This window comes from Watersipora subatra, chromosome 7, assembly GCF_963576615.1.
Source record: "Watersipora subatra chromosome 7, tzWatSuba1.1, whole genome shotgun sequence".
Lineage (NCBI taxonomy): Eukaryota > Metazoa > Bryozoa > Gymnolaemata > Cheilostomatida > Watersiporidae > Watersipora > Watersipora subatra.
This window is the reverse complement of record NC_088714.1, coordinates 17,296,301-17,314,534: the sequence shown is the minus strand read 5'-3', so window position 1 is coordinate 17,314,534 and position 18,234 is coordinate 17,296,301. Positions and strand designations below refer to the sequence as shown.

The following is an 18,234-nucleotide window of genomic DNA, read 5'->3' as shown; positions in this document are numbered from 1 at the left end:
GGGTTAACCATAGGCACAATAAATCTACAGTATTATAAGATATGCTTCAGCTCTCCCCCATGTTAGTTTCCCGCTTCACCACCTCAACCACTTGCCTACATGCGTTGAGCAATTAGTCATATATATATATATATATATACTGGCTGTTAAGCTATTAGTATAAAAACGCCATTTGATATTAAGATTACGCGAAGCATTATCTTTTTTGACGATATGCCAAAAAATTGTAATCCGTATGAATATACGACAGACACCATTTGGGAGTCAATCGGTTATGTGGAATATTTCTGTGAGTAGGCTGGAGGTATTATTATGCTAAGGATATTACTAATACCTATTATCTTTAGAAGCTTAATTAACTATCTTTGCATTAACATATTTTGCTATTAAAATTCTAATCTTGCATATTTTTGCTCAGTTGTTTTCAAGCCACAAAGTATTGCTGTGAGTTTTAAACGCCCAGCAACACTAGAACTATTATTTCCCAAGTACTTCCATTTAATTTTAGTACCGCTATACTTAAATGAGAATCGCAATTGATGTGATAGCCTTTGTCGTAAACGGTTTTGCACTGTTCTGTAAAGTCTATATCGACTGGAACCTAAAAGCGTACCGATATTAGTGCAGACATCGTGTAGCCCTGACCGCATGCAAACAGGTGTACAAAAGATTGTCATGAAAGCTGAATCGTGTAGTAGCGATGGATTACTGTAATCACTTATACAACAGCAAACAATAAGTACAATTAATTTTAATAAAATAGTATACAGAAAGGCTCCGTTACACTGCAATAATTATTTCTTATTGATATACAACTTCTAGTACTAAACAACACTAATAAACATGGATTTCAAAATGTTTCACAGCTTGACGCACCAAATGACAGAAAGTCATGACAATGTACAAATTCACTTATCATTCGTGTACAGGAATGAGAAAATGTCCTTATCTGTGTACCTTCCACACAACCTCACGACCACAAGTGTGTGAAGTTGTGGTTACAATTTTTATCTCTGTGGTTTTTAGTACACTCTACTTGCTGGTATGTTTAGGCGTTCGGTTGCTGGTATCGTAGGTGCGTATAAAATGTCTGAATGTCTTTGTCTGAATAATATAACTAATAGTATATGCAGTTTCATTATACTAAAAGTTATGGAAACGATAAGTTTCACGTATACAAGACTGCAAGTTTAATTCAATAAATGTATAAAACATCATTCGTGTTGCTTGATCGTCATAAACTATCATTATGTATGTTTTAGTTTCATAAAGAAATGCAAGCATATTTTGATCAATTTCTGATTACATCATAACATAACAATTATCGTAAAACCTTTAATTGAACACCGCCTTTATTTGAACGGCACCACCATTTGATTACCTATCTGTTTCCAGTTTCGTTTTCACAATAATTTTTAACGAATAACGCTGAACTGAGAGAGATAGCGAGCATCGTATCTCTTTCAGGCATTGCGAGAGGGATTTCGGCGAATAGCATTTCCGCATTTTCGTTATTTCGACGTATTCAGCATACCGACTGCCAAATTTTAGGTTCGAGAAACTTTTGTTGATATCGTATGGCGAAAACAACGTTGTACGGCAAGGACAAAAAAACATTGTGGTCCATATTGCAAAACGAAAAAAATCATATTACGGGGATATCGTAGCCCGAGGGAAGCACTGTACTTTCACTTCTACCTCTGAGCTTACCAATAAGAATTTTGAGCGACTTCCTATAGTGGTTGGAGTATTGAGCTATACATAACAGTTTCTTATTTAAGAATATGCGTACCTAAAGCGTTTATCACTGTTCAACACTTGAAATCACATTAGTCACACGCGATAATAGAAATCTGTAAGGCTTTGTAGCATTTTGTGCGTAATTTCAGGAAAAATATCGCTATTGTTAGGAGAAGGGTAAAAAATTAGGAGTGCCTTGGCGTTCAAATAGAAATTTTACGATATATATAAAAATGGAGGAATCGTAAACGCATCATTCGCTACTGATTGGTTCTTCATTTAATATTTGCCATAGTAGAGGATGAGTAGTTCGAATAGCTCACCATAGTCAGTGATCTAGTCAGGTTTTCAAAATCTGAGATCAGCTCAATTTTTTAGCATAGTTATCACATATCACTGTGTAAATAATATTATCTGTTTTATGAGGCATGCTTAGTACCATGCCAACCAGTAGTTCTCTAATCATGCCATCATTTTGGAGAATTTGATAAGGGTTGTACCATAATTATATCATTAGCGAGCCGTGTAAATAACATACATATAGAGTTATGCTTATTGTAAATGCTAGCTTGGTAGTTATTCTCTCTTTATTATTTCTCTTTAGATTTGTTCTATCTCAACAGAGTTTATCATTTCTTTTTGGAGTTTGATTTTTATGCCGAATAAAAATGGCAGGCGGTCATCTACAACCCTGTGTTATGAACAATTACCTCTTGCAAAGAAAAATTTGCAAGAGGTAATGAGAGTTGCCTATCACTTTCTATTAGCCTGGCACATTGCCAATGGATAATTTGAGTAAGCTTACTAATAAGAGCTACCAGATTCTCGTGACGTTATGCCATTACCCTGCGTAGTAATGGAATGGTTATTTGCTGCCATATACCGCCAAGGAAGTTATCAAGCTTGTGTGGCCAAATTAGTAAAGCATCAGTTTGATGAACCGGAGGTTTTGGGATCAAATATTTTTCTCTACGGATTCTTTGTTCCAAGATTTTAATAGCTATAGCTGGACTCGCATACACACATATACGCATACACACATACTTTGAGAAATATATATATAGATTTATATTAAAATCTCTCTGATTTTTTCTTCTGAAATTTTCTGATTAGATTATCTAAAATTTGTCCTTTCAAAATCTTCATTCGTGAAAGCAGACTATGCATTAGTAGGTTTTAAACAGATTACTCCTGAGAAGGTCTAAATCTTACGGGCCATTATTTAATTTTCTATTCGTTTGATTGAAAAAATCTCTTGCTAGTGCACTCCACAAGATGTACGCACAAGCTGATTAATTCTATGAGGTTAATTCAGGATGTATAATTATGGCGGACTTTTTCAGTATGTAGTATGCTTCAACTTTGAGTTATAAATATCTGCCATGTTGGTTCACGTTAACAATGTGGCGACTAGATAGGTGAGAATGTATATGAAGGGCAGCCAACAAATGTGCTTTTATCTTGCATTTACGCATTGGCTAATTGTGACCGTTGACATCGTAATTCATGAGTCTGTGTTTTGCCGAAAAAATGGCATGTCATAGCTTGGAACTGGCAACGCAACGTGTTGTTGTCTCCATTATTGGTTGTATATTTTTTTAATCTCAAACTGTTTGCTGAAAAATGAGATATCGTGACTTTATTAGTATAAATATACGTAAGTTTAAGATGCTGCCAAGCTGCCTTTGACAACAATATATGTTCTCTCATTACTCACTACACTAATCTGTTTGTTCGCTGCGCCGCAGTAGCAGTGTTCCTATAGTAAAACCTCTACTTCAAAGTTAAGTCATTTCAAACTCTGCTTATGTCAAAACCTTTTGTTTAAACATATATTTTTATAATATTAAACTTTAATTCTTTACAGTTGTTCCGGGCGAAAGAATTTACGAAAAAGTTTGCTGAAAATACCTCCGGTAGTTAGGGACAACTTGAATTAAGGGAAAGCACTGTATTAAAACTGTGTAAAAAGCTAAAATTTCTGTGAAAAACTAAAGCGATAATCAATAGTGTTTTTTTATTTTATTTTGAAATTATTCGGAAGGAAAAGTAGGTGAGGTGATGAGTAGGTGTAGAGGTACAGTAGTATACTGTAGTTATAGAGCTGTATTGGCTAATATTAGGCCGGACTAGCAGGAGTTTTGTACCCACTCAGTTTATATACTATTTGTTAATAGTATAATATTGTTTTCATTTCAATTTCACGCTTACATACAAAATCACAACGTTTCGAGAAATTTTTAATGTTGCATGCTGGAAAATATTGCATGCACAAAATGTTAGTACAATTTTATCAGAAAGTCCCGGTATTTTTTTATCGTTTGCAATTGTTTGCAGTTGAAATGTTTTACATTAGAAATCAAAAATACACATTTACACTCAAATATAAAAAATGTTATGCTAGTAAAAAGATTAAAAGTTAAAATCTATTTTTGTTGCACTTCATCTACACCCTCTTCGAGCACCTACAAAGTTTTCTGGTCATGCCTTCATGTTTTCATGACGATATCTATTCAACGAGCGAGACTGAATCTGATGAATGTGGTCAGTAGTACGAGTAGACGTACATGTAAGTTGTAAGTACGAGTGAGCATACATGTAAGTCATAAGTACGAGTACACGTACATGTAAGTCGTAAGTACGAGTAGATGTACATGTAAGCCGTAAGTATGGGTAGACGTACATGTAAGTTGTAAGTACGAGTAGACGTACATGTAAGTCGTAAGTACAAGTAGATATACATGTAAGTCGTGAGTACAATTAGATGTACATGTAAGTCGTAAGTACGAGTAGATGTACTTGTAAGTCGTAAGTACGAGTAGATTTACATTAAGTTGTAAGTACCAGTAGATATACATGTAAGTCATAAGTACGAGTACACGTACATGTAAGTTGTAAGTACGAGTAGATGTACATGTAAGTCGTAAGTATGAGTAGATGTACATGTAAGTTGTAAGTACGAGTAGATGTACATGTAAGTCGTAAGTCCGAGTAGATGTACTTGTAAGTCGTAAGTATGAGTAGATGTACATGTAAGTCGTTAGTACGAGTAGACATACATGTAAGTCACTCAGTTCATACTCATGTAATTACTGTACTGTTTTAGGATTATGACTTCACCAGCTTCAAGTCATTAGACTCTTCTCTGATCGATGCAATAGATGACATGCTGAGCAAGAAGATTCCTCCACTGATGTCTCTTCTTCCGTCTGAAACCCTCGATCTTAACGTCAGTGGTATTAGTGGTGGTGTATTTGACCTTCTTGACCTTGACAACAACCCATTTCAGTCAGGCGGTTCTGAAGGTTAGGTCATTAAATGTTTTGTCTGTATGGAGAAATGGCAGAGCTTAAGGACCTTTATGTAATTTTTAAAGTTGGGTCACTTTCTGCTGTCCATTGTCCTAGCTCGTCATATATGCAGAATGACTCACTACTCTTTTGAGTTCAGTAGGCTATAACGTAAACCTCTTGTTATGTAAATTCCACTCAACGTAAATAATTTATGCAAAGTTTTTGTTTCGTATTACGTAGGAACTTCCATATAACGTAAAGCGTCAAGTCAATCCAAGTTTTCAAATTCTATATGAATAACAAGAGTTTCATAGTTTTTTGCAGCACTTCAGAAAAAAACGACGTTTACGGGTATCTCTATTATATATACTAGTGCCCTGGTGGTCTAGGAGATGGTCAGGTCTGCCAATAAAGCACAGAAAAAAGCGTGTGCCCGACTATTCGGAAATACCTACCTCTATGCATCTACCTTGATTGGTGGAAGTGTTAGTCTGTTGGTTTACCAAACTGAATTCCACTAATTGTAGTCTTGTCGAAATCAAGCTTTTATCATAACACCTTACTCTGGTTTCGGACAACAGTCAAATGCCGGTCTTACTATTTTTTGTTTTACCTTATCATAGACATACAAATATTTTTAGAAAAAATTAAGAAAAAATTTGATGTGAACTCACCGTAATCATGGACCCTAAAACAAGCAAAAGTGATAAGAAAAAGAGAAAAGTTGTCGATATAATCTAATAGCACCACAGTTGCTGAACAGTCATTAAGATAAAAAATGAAGTTTAGTTTTTTCTCCTATTTGAAAGGCCAATGGGGTGAATTTGAGACGATCATGGAACGGATTAAGCAGTTTACATGTATTTTACTGTTCGTGTGACGTAAAATCCCTATAATATATACGTTCTTGGAATCGATTATTACGCGGATGGATTACTTACACGGATTAAGTACGCGGCCATAACCTACTGTATACAAATTTTTTGTCAAATTTACATGCATGTCTGCGTAGAAAAAAACTTTCCTTTGTTAGGACCAATTGCATTTTATCTTTGCAGCGTTATACTATGATCGGGAATGCTTGTGGAAATATTTCTGTATTGAGTATATAATATAAATAAAATATAAGATATATATGAAAACGATAAATATATATAAAATATATATTTGGTTGTTGATATAAGTTTCATATTAAAACTTAACTGAATATAAATAGCATCATGTTCAAAGATGTTGTAGCGGTATTTTTCCTGATAATAGTTATTGCGTGTTCATCAGTATGCTAGCCGTAGTCTAACTGCCAGTTAAAATGGCGTCAATTCTTTCTGATCACCTTGAAAACTAGTAATTATGAACGACCATCAACACTAGCTCACTCGCGTCGTGCTCATTCACTACACAGAATCGTCTCACACGTGCTCAGTAAAAGCTCGTACTTCTCAGTGAGTCACACGACATCAACATGTAGCTTGTCCACTTGCAGCACGGTCTAGTCGAAGAGGCTTACACACGCATTTAGTTATGCTTAGTTAGACTAATATGGCTCCTTGCATCTGTTTATTCTCATGGTCTGTGAACATTCCTGCTTTTTCAATGTTCGTGAATAAATTAGTTATCTCCCCTGGAAAATATTGCTTGTAATCCCCTAAAAACTGGCCTATTATATATTATGAAAAGTTATTTACTCACATCAACAGTTTTAAAAAAGAAAATGAAAACTTGTATCGATCGGCTTCGGTTATCAATACTTTCTCGTAGACAAAAAATGGCCAAAATAATATCTTGGTGTAGAGTGAATGTTTGGGAATCTAATGAGTCAATTTATTCAATTTTTAGCATATATTATTGTCATCGTTGAACAGTTTACATATACTTTTACTCAAAGTGGTTTAAAATGATATCACAGTCTTTTCTATTTTATCTTTAATGGATTAAAATACATGATCTTGCTTGATTCGCTAATATAGAGATGCATTAAAGTCGTTTTGCTTGTTTTTAGGAGGCTAAATTCTTTTCAATTTATCAGTTGCTGTATCCGTTGATATCTATAATAGCAAATTGAACGATTTAATTGTTAACTCTAACAAAATGATGCTGTCTATGTCTCTAGCGCTGCCCGTGTTCAAAACGCAGCGACCTGCCCAGCAAGAGATTATATAACAGAATTGTTACACCTGTGATTAGTATACAGAGTTATGCATATTCTATACAATTTATTTTATGTGATATTTTTATACTGGTTTATCTTTTAATCATTTATTGTTAGTCTCACCGTAAAATGAACTGAGTATTGAAATACCTGTAGATTAAATTATTAAAATCAGTTGAAAAAAAGTGATAGCAGCTATTCGTATCGCGCATTTTTGTGTTTCCTATGCGTGTTTGTAGTATGTTTCTGTTTTGTCCAGTGACGGTTTTTATCGTTGTAAGAAACTTGCGAAAACAGGATGAGTTACTCGAAAGCAGACATTTATCTCAGTATGTTTGTCTGTTCGTCAGTGAATCAATAGTTTGTAAAACTCAGCTAACCACCCAGTTCAATACTGCGTCTCACCCATAAAGAAAGTGTGGCAAGGAAATTTCATTTACTTTACACTGCTAATTTTTAATCACACAAAAACCAGCTTCATATTTGCTTTGTCTGCTCTCGACGCGATTGCGCATTCAACTGTGGCTGAGTTTTTGATAACAACCTACGAAATGCGTTATATGAGTATCTATAGCAAACAATTGAGAAACAACATTCTTGTTTTTAATGCAGATAAGAATGAGAAAGTCTGCTGGCACGATTTCTATAAGATTTCAACTAATTTGATGAGACAGCCAAGTAATATTTCAAGTAATATTTAATTTTGCTGACTTTCGTGCCGTTATAATAATAATAATAATAATAATAATAATAATAATGGTGTAATAGCGTTCATATTGATCCCTGGGAGAGTTCCGCGCAGTAGGCATAAATTCCTGAGCCACAGGCACTATAGCGATGTACTCAGGATTATACTACTGTTAAGATTTGGTTTTGTTAGTTCATCAACAACAAATTTTTTCAACATTCTATGCGAAAGAGAATGCTCCTTCAATAATACATTGCTCAAAGTATTACATTTTTAGTTAGCCATAGCGAATAGCTATAACATCAAGACTTCGTGTTTGTCATTCACCTTGGCTACTACTCGTGTGCAAGATTACCAAACATATAAATTTTTCATGAGGTAATGACTCCTGGATCAAATTACCCTAAGTTATCTGTGCTGCTGCAATCATTTTCATAAAATGCAAAGACTTTTTCGGTCTCACATTTTTTAAATTTACAATTTGACTAGATGTTTAGAACAGGCCTGCCTGTCGTTTCTCACTGGAGGTGTGAAGCACGTACTGCTAGTTTCAGGTGACATTTTCACTGCAGAGTCACGATTCCGCTGCACGTAGTGTCTAATTATAATAACGCTACATTGTCAGCTCATGTACGCGTTAGCATCAAATCAGCATAACGTGTTTTTGTTTTCATGTCCAACTTGTTATCTTTTCGTAGGTGTTAATGAAGGAAAGTATGATGGAAGTGATGAATGGGTTGTGTCCAATAAGATGCCTTTATACGCGGAGAGCTTTAGACGCATGGCAGGCGAGGATGAACGCATCACTGGTGCTAAGGCTAGGACAGAACTGGTATGTAAGATGCTTTCTAAACAGTCCTAATTGTCTGCCATGACATTTACAAGCTTGAAGGTTTGCAGAAAACCTGAAGCAGTATGCTAAGTCTTTTCTACAGCAAAAGGTACGTAGAATTTTTTTATAAAATGCCCGCATTAATTTCGTTACACGCGAATGTCAAATAAAACACTTATGGCACGGTAACTCAAAGTGCGCACAATTTCAAATTCCCATCCTCCACACAATGGCAACAATGAATATGTGCTGCATACAGCTAACGATTTCGCTACAAACATTTGTGTTTTGCCTCAATGTCATCATCGATGTATTTGGCGTTTGAATCCTCGCTTAAAAATTCAGGGGTTTGTGCATTGTAAAAGTTTTATTTAGTAGTTCCATCGTTGATCTGCATGTTGGGGCAGGTCCGAGCTTGCCTTTTAGCGACGATATCCTTGCTCTACTTTACCATCTGCTATGCAAAAGTAGTTCTATTATGATATGTTATATCTAATAACCGCGAATACATCTATGAGTAGCAAGTCTCTTATCATTATATAGCAAATATGTTGTTTCGAAACGAATCATTCGTACTAGAAGTTTAATGGAAACGCTAAGTTCATCATATTTAGCTCGAATGTTTGCTGAGTATGCTATTTTTCTTCTTTCTCGTACAAAACCTTTTATTTCACTAGAATGACTACCTCAATTTCATCAAACGCAATAGGAGTTATGTTCACTCTAATCATCTCTTCCAATTCAAAAATGTACTATGGGTAAGCGGATCTCAAAAAATGATTTTGGTTTTTTGGTGAAGTCTTTTTGAAAATTTTTAACCAAATAAGTGTGTATGGGACATGCTACAGGCATGTTGTGTTGTCATGCTCCATCGCATATATAAGTACACGGTAAGTTTTGTATATTTTCATTTTTTGTCGAGATCAAAATTTAATCATTGCGCCTGCAGATCTAGAATACACTCATATCGCGGGGAGGACGATTGCATGGCAAGCAGTTAATGATGTGAAAAGTTTTGTAGTCAATATAACCATATGCTAGTAGTTCTACTATCAGAAGCCAAGTGCAGATGAGTAAATATATAATTTACAACATCCAGGCACCAGTTTTCTACGTTTGTGCAATGATCTAGAATAGGGGTTCATTAGAAGACTTTCAGTACCATATCTGAGAACATTTAGCATTAATGTTAGTACCTACCATCATTCTCGCCGCAATATTCCACGGCATTTTATGAATCACAACTGAACACAAACTCACTGTAGATACTGAGTGCGCTCACTTATGCAATTGAAGAAGTTTACTTTCAAAAGGTCATGACCTTTCATCTCTCATATTTCATCTCGAGTCCCGATCTCATCCATCATAAACCCCACACGCTTCACTTTTATCTTTGCTAATAGCCTTCTCACTCCATTATTTCTCTCATCAGAAACGCTAGAGCTCCTTTGGTTACCTATTTATATTTGTATCCCATCAGATGTTTCTTTTCCTACAGCTTAACTCGATCATACTGCGGTCTCTGATAGATTTTAAGAAGTAAACATTGTCCTCACCAGCATATCGCACTCAAAGTGTCACATTTAGAGTAGCATTTCTCGGTGACAGTTGGTTTTCTGTTGACAACCTCTCATTATGAATCCTGGTGCAAACCTTCAGCAAGCTATATTCATGAAACCTCAACACGGCAACAGACAACAAAGGTGTGATCTGAGATAAATTGTCCTCTGTTGCCTTCATGAGTCTGACCAACTGATTTCTGCTTGAAAATGTGCTGTGGTGAATTGCTAAGTTTTTTAAACATGAAAGTTGAGGGTGACATCTTCCAGCTTTTGTGTGTGTTTCTGTTAGATAATAAAAGAGTTGGTACGCTTTCACATTTCTAAAGAATAGACGGTATGCATAGGAGATATGTACAGAGGGTGTATACATCAGGGGTATATAGGTGGTGTGTAGAGGGATATTTATTGGGGGTTTGTATAGGGGGTGTACATAGGAGTAATGCATGTGGAGTGGATGTAAGGATATACATATAGTATGGGAGTCCGTGTAGGGGGTATGTGTGAGGGAGCCTATATAGGGAGTATGGAAAATGGATGTGTATAGGGGATATGGATAGACTGTATATAAATGTGGTATGTATAGGAGGTATGTACCGTCTATCCATATCCCCTATACACATCCACTTCCCATACTCCCTATATACGTTCCCTCACACATACCCCCTACACAGATCTCATATTATATGTATACCCTACATCCACTCCACATGCATTACTCCTATGTACACCCCCTATACAAACCCCAATAAATATCCCTTTGGGATTGTTGATAGATAGTACATATAGGGGTATACATAGGGGGTACAGAGGGTATGCATAGGAGTACAGAGGGTATGCATAGGGGGTACAGAGGGTATGCATAGGGCGTACAGAGGGTATGCATAGGGGGTACAGAGGGTATGCACAGGGTGTACCTGGGGGGTAAAAGTTAGTATTCTGCTCTATAGGTTGCTAGTACAGCCTCGGTAAAGGCTAGTATTCTGCTCTATAGTTTGCTAGGTTTACTAGCTACTAGTTTGAACAATAGTAAAAGGTAATCTATGGACATTACTTCATAGTTGATGAACGATCCAAAAATATTGCTCAATTTTATAAAGCCACTGTTATAGCCCCAAACATCGCGCGCATGGTAACTGTCTGTGTGAAATGGATCACCATCAGTCATTCTCGTTTTCCTTCCTTTCAACTGCGAGTCTCAGCACATGCGTCACCAGCATATGACCTGCGTATAGGGTAGATCAGCGTGTTAGGATGTTTTGGCTTTCATCTGTCTCCGCTATGACTTCTTGTCCAATGTTTACTTCTTGTGAGAATTCCCCAGTCAGTTAAATAAGCTGTGACGTAGCCACCTTACAGCACCTTTTTTGCTAATGACGTCATACGTTTGAGCGGCTATCAGTACAAAGATCCTTGTTTTGATTTGTTAGATTGTCTTTTGTTGTAATCTTCGTCTGTTTTGTTTGGCAAGGCGTTGGTGATTTTCAAAAGATCTTTCATCAAGTAATTCTAAACGTGATAACATCAAGATTATGTTGTTGTAGTCGTTCCCTGGATATTCTCCTGTCATCCAGTTTCAATTCCAGATGTTTTTGATAACAAGACCGATCTTGTTTTTTACAACTAAAATAATCCACAGGTCCTGATCTTTATGGTTGTGCACTCAGTCACCTCTTTCAGTATAACCAGTCTGTTTAGCGCTTGTCCATTAATCAACCAAATTATTTTTCTGTTGTGGTCGAGATCTTGGAAAAGGTGTACTAGAAATGTTGAAATAAGCGTTCTTAATAACGTTCATAGAACGTCCAATTACTGTTTGTGGAGAGCAGAGGTTATAGAGGTTAGCAGAAGTGATTCGGAACAAACTCATGTTTTTGTTTATAAATTTCAGCAGGATTGCACTAATTCCTCACAAAGGATACAATGTGGTTGCTTGAACCATGGATACAACACCAGTTTCTACTAACATTAATATCTTTTGTGAGACTGTTCATTCACCTTTTGTTTATAGTTTGTGATATTCCAGTTCGCTTGTACATACATGTAGGATAATGTAGTATTTGACTATTCTTTCGTCTAATTGGTTATCAGTTAACAATGTTCTGACACTTTCAATACCCTAGGACCCTTATGTATTCGCGTCATCTAACTTCCGCAGAGTCATCCTCTCGCGAAAATTTCATTAGCTAAACTATCATAACGAACGAGCGAAAACGCGAAATTAAATAGCTTTGTTCATTGATATCCACCATAAAATCGTCATATAGAAGGACCTGAACGTCATTGATAGTTCAAGAAACAAATGGCAACAAGCGATCAAATTGAATTGTTGATCTCGCCCACACATTTCTACCTGCGGTTTACAAATACAAACTAGTCCCAAATTGAAAAGTTTTACTTAATAGCGAACTGGACCTAAAGAATCTAATCTGTTTCTTCCACTGCATTTATTTTCTCATCACTCCATTTTCGCACTCACCAGAGCTGCAAAATTAAGTTGCCGCAAAATTTTACTCTGTGTGCTACTCATAAAACTAAATACTAGCGAAATAAAAGTGTCCTAGGGTAAGTCATCTGCAAGCCGGACATAGTATCTATTACGATGAGTAACTGTGGCCGGTACCTCCTTGGTACCTCGTGAGAAAATGGAGCCAAGCGTCATGGTTTTAGGCAACAACAATTATTCATCATGGTTTGCTATAGGAACTAGTGTTTAAAATAGTTAGTTACATGTGTATATATCATCTAGGAAAGTATACCAGCATCACCTTTCTCATTCTCGGATGTGCTTTTAAAAGAATCTTTCTTGGTCATAGCGCTCATAGGCCTTGTTAAAATCGTGTCGGTAGCATATAATAGTAAAGATACAACAGAAAAAACAACAATTTTTGGGGTTTTTTGCATACAGATATCGATCAAAATATCTGTATACCCTTAGATATTTGCCCTTATATTTTATAGATTGTCACCAGTAGTTATAAACTAGTCACGCGATTGAGAGTATGCTATTTACAAAATACTCTTTAATAATTCTTTATCAAATTTCTCTTTAGTTGCTTATTTAAGTTTTATTTTATTGTAAAGTCAGCAAAGTTAATAGTAAAGTGATATTTCCATATAAAGGTGTTCAAACTCTTAACATGTCAGTAACATAGTCGCTTGCTCATAGTAAAATTAAGCAGAAAAGATTATCACACAAGTAGGCCTACTTTATTTTTTTGATGATCACGCAGGCATGTCCAAAGGCATCTTAATAGATGTATGCTGAGGTTTACAGTCTCAGTAAACACCAGCACAAGAGTTAAATTTGTAATAATATTTTCATCGTCCCGTTTAAAGGTTGACTTGCAACAAAATTCACATTACAGTTATTTGGTATCAAAAGATTCACCATGTCTTACTCTGTTGTGTTGTAGGTGCCAAATATGTGGAAATGTGAATACAAGCTCTTAAAAGCTCAAAAATGAAAAGCCGCCATAGATTGGAATCTCTTTATTTCGATGACGTAACCACGAAATTTGGTTATCGTCTTGTCACGTATGTTCTCACGTGAATTGAAAGGCCAATACAAAGCTCAATATAAAACTTATCGTAGTACTAGTTTATGACAAACACTTCGGGTTTTACCAAAGACCCCGTATCAAATATAGATGCTCGCTACTTTACAGTTTTGTTTCGGCATTATTCAATCGTCAGGTGGTTCTCTGATCATGTGACCCAATACTTCGCAAATAATTTTTGCAGCACTTTTCGATTATCACAGGTGACCAACAGGCTCGTCATGATTATCAGACAATGATAAGTACTCCTTCGAGCTAAGGTTGAAATGTTTAACGATTTTTTACGGTAAGTTATAAGATATCAGTGCTAAAATGACAGCATTACAATGACGATAAAACAGACACGTAAGAACAATAGATATAGTTTTATTTAATGCATTAAGTATATTTGTGAAAATATTTCGAAGAATAAGGTTGCAAGAAAGTGTAAACAGAAACCATCTCTCACAACTACATCACATTTGAGCCGTTTTGGAAAGGAAATCCAAACTACAGCGGTCTCGTGTGGCTGCGATTAACTGTTCGTTTTTGAGCTTTTAAGAGCTTGTAATCACCTTTCCACATATTTTGCACCTACAATACAACAGAGTAAGACATGGTGAATCTTTTCATATCAAATAACGGTGATGGGAATTTTGTTGCAAGTCAACCTTTAAAGAATAGAGAAAGTGTGATATTATTATGCTTTATTATTCATCTTGAGGTGTTGACTGATGTTCTAAAAAAAGAATCAAGGAGATTGACCCACCAAAAGCTGAGATATAGCCAGCCAAACACAGGTCTACCTAATAACGAATCAGAGAAAAAACCCTTCGAAAATCCCGAGAATTGTGACGTATGAAATCGACTTATTGGACATGTGCCGGAGTTGCGTACCCTTACCGCCGTTACGTTTACTGATTGTTTTAGGCTACGAGATGTGAAACGCTTATCGCGATAGTAAAGAATTTACAGACTAGCTCTGGTTTCTCAGGAAAACCAAGCAAACATTGTGTGGTAAAGGCAGTTGCCCACAACCCCTTGGCATGATTTTTCAAAACAAGAGCAGATTTTGACTATTGTGCTTCAAATTTTAACTCGATCTCCACAGATATGCTCCGAAGATCCTCTGTTCAACAAACGGACGTGTATAGTCTATATTATACGATATCCATGATTTGCAGTTTGTTTATGTTTGCAGAATAAGAAATGGGAATGTGAATTTTTGTTCATTCATCATCTTTCTACTGTATACCTACTGCAGCATTCAGTTGATTTTCATGATTATTGTCACTATTAACAAATTGTAAGTTCACTACAGCCCTAATTTTAAAATGAATAATTTAAGCGTGCTGCTCTTGCTGTAAGAAAAGAAAACGATAACATTTGATTATTCTATTTATTTATTATCTTATCTATGATTATTTTTATGAATAATATAATAATCATAATGCATATTATACAAAATAATAATATAAATGTGTGTAGAATAAATGATGTAACTAATATAATTTGTAGAAAATTATAAATGATAACCGAAATTGATGATTGATTTAATTGATTCCATTGATTCCATTTATTAGCTATCGATAATAAAAATCTGAACAGCGCTTAAGATGAGTCTGAATAGGGAAGCTAAGTGGGAGAACAACAAAACTGAGCTGAACTAGCAAGATAGCGAAATGTTGCGAAATAATAGATGCGTGTAATTATTTCATGCTAAAACTAATCTACAGGTCAGAGGGACTGGTTCAGAATTATCAGAGCAATGATTGTTAGGCCCAATTTGATTGTTCTATACTTCCAGGGATTAAACCAATTAAAACGCCGTGATTGTTATAGGAGAGCGCATTAGTTGGCTTAATTGACCAATGGCACACAAGTCGATTTCATACGTCATATATTGATGCTAATATGTGTATTACCAAAACATTTATGTATTTTGGTAGACCTGTATTTGGCTGGCTATAGCTCAGCTTATGGTGGGTCAATCTCCTTGATTCTTTTTTAGAACATCAGTCAACACCTCAAGATAAATAATAAAGCATAATAATATCACACTTTCTCTATTCTTTAAGAATTTTTGTCTGCTAGCACAATCGGCTCTATAAACTAAACTTTTTTGGTTTTTGGCCACATACCGTATTTATGGTCATGGAAATGAAAAATAAATTTGAATTGTTGATTTTTGTATGCCATTATGAATGATGTTATTTCGTATTGAATTTCAGCAGAGACTCATTATTTGCATGTAAAACATTTCCACGCTTAGTAGTTAACACCCTTGCTGCTAGCCAAACTGTATATTGCTTTCGGCAAGGAGTTTACATTCACATCAGAACTACCCGGCTCTTGTCAATAATAACAAATCATTGACATTACATAATAAACTAAATTGGTATGAACTTGTTATAACTGCACAAAATAATTGTTAATGTTGTTTTAGTTCAGTTATAAACTGTTAATTGACAGACTTATTTAAAAACTGCATCAGTTGATCATTTTAAGTATTTTATGATAATCAGCCAATCAGAAACTAGCCAGATAATCGTACAAAGAGCAGATTGCTCATCTTTAATTTGCAGAAATGCTGTTTCTCAACCATCAATAACATTTTCAGCAATAGCGATATTTTCTCTGAAATTGCGTACAAAATGCTACAAAGGCGTCCAGATTTTTATTATTGTGTGTGATGATTGTGATTTCAAATGTTGAACACTGGTAAACGCTTTAGTACGCATATTCTTAAATCAGGAACTGTTATGTAGAGCTCAGTACTCTAACCACTATAGGAAATTGCTTGAAATTCTTATTGGTAAGCTTAGCGGTAGAAGTGAAAGTACAGTGCGCGCAGCGACTGTACTTTCACTTTGCAGTACTCAGTACGGTGAGTAGCAACAACTATACTTCTACTATAATCGAGGAGGTTTGTCGATCTCTCGCAACGACAAAGGACGTCGTACATTATTTAAATATATCCGTTTGTTATACATTTTCCGAACCGAACAAAATTATGGCTGTAGAGCATATCACTCATATCATCAGCTGAAGTGATAGTTTGTGCTACACAGCCATGTTTGTCAGGTTCAGAGGTCGACAAATGAATAGCTACATTTGAATAATGTACGACGCCATTTGCTGGTTATTCAAGTGTACAGGTTTAGAGTAATAAAGTTGTGTTAGAGCATGAACTGGCGTCAGGTATCGCAATACACGTCGAATGTTAAATCTTGAATACCGTACGAGTATCCTTTTCAAGCAGCCAATGAACTGTTCAAACGAGTTTCAAAAAGTTACGAAAATCTTTCAACTTGTGTTTCTGGTAGTCTGCCTATCTATCTGTGAAAAATAAAACAGCTGAGTCAACATTTCTAAGATGATTATTCAGTTTAGTCTATCTTTATTTTTGTAAAAACAAAATATTCAAATGCTTTTTGTACAGGCCGAACATGAATCTCTTCGTATCGGTTGTCATTGCTTTAATAATTAACATTGCCTTTCTAAATTTATTGGAAGTTTTCTCAGGGTGTCTTATGATATTTATTACATGTAAAATGTGTATAGGGGCCTATATAATATATAAACATACATGTATAAAATTATATATACCTATGTATACCGGTACCTATATATTTATATATATATATATATATCTCTTTTTTGTATCATAAATTTGCCATCATGCCTGCCCTAGATGAGTTTACCTTCGTACTATCTTTGAGAATAAGTATTTATCAGTAGTGAATTATCTGTTATTCAAAATATTACATATCGTTTCATCAGACCATTAGGGTAGCCCCGACTCGCTATCAAGCAGGTTTAAGATAAGCGGGTATCAATTAATTTGTAATAGTTTAGCATGCTTGAGTGGGAACAGAGGGCAATTCAAAGGTGAATGCAGGTAATTGCCTTAAAGGTTGATTTGCAACAAAATTCACATTACCGTTATTTGATGTGAAAAGATTCACCATGTCTTACTCTGTTGTGTTGTAGGTGCAAAATATGTGGAAATGTGATTACAAGCTCTTAAAAGCTCAAAAACAAACAGAAAATCACAGCCACACGAGACCGCCGTAGTTTGGATTCCCTTTCCAAAACGGCTCAAATGTGATGTAGTTGTGAGAGATTGTTTCTGTTTACACTTTCCTGCAACCTTATTCGTCGAAAGATTTTCACAAATATACTTAACGCATTCAATAAAACTATGTCTATTGTTGTTACGCGTCTGTTTTATCGTCATTGTAATGCTGTCACTTTTAGCACTGATATCTTATAACTTACCGTAAAAAATCGTTAAACTATTTAACCATAGCTCGAAGGAGTACATATCATTGTCTGATAATCAAGACGAGCCTGTTGGTCACTTGTGATAATCGAAAAGTGTTGCAAAAATTATTTGCGAAGTATTGGGTCACATGATCAGATTACGACTTG

General features: G+C 35.5%; 1 protein-coding gene across 1 annotated transcript in view; it reads left to right on the top strand.

The window, feature by feature from the left end:
• The window catches only part of LOC137400000 (EH domain-containing protein 3-like), a 66,265-nt gene that overhangs the window by 42,225 nt on the left and 5,806 nt on the right, over positions 1-18,234 (top strand). The window contains exons 9-10 of the mRNA XM_068086289.1: positions 4,847-5,045; positions 8,569-8,702. Of these exons, the coding sequence (XP_067942390.1) occupies positions 4,847-5,045; positions 8,569-8,702 (333 nt within the window). The remainder of the gene's footprint in view (positions 1-4,846; positions 5,046-8,568; positions 8,703-18,234) is intronic.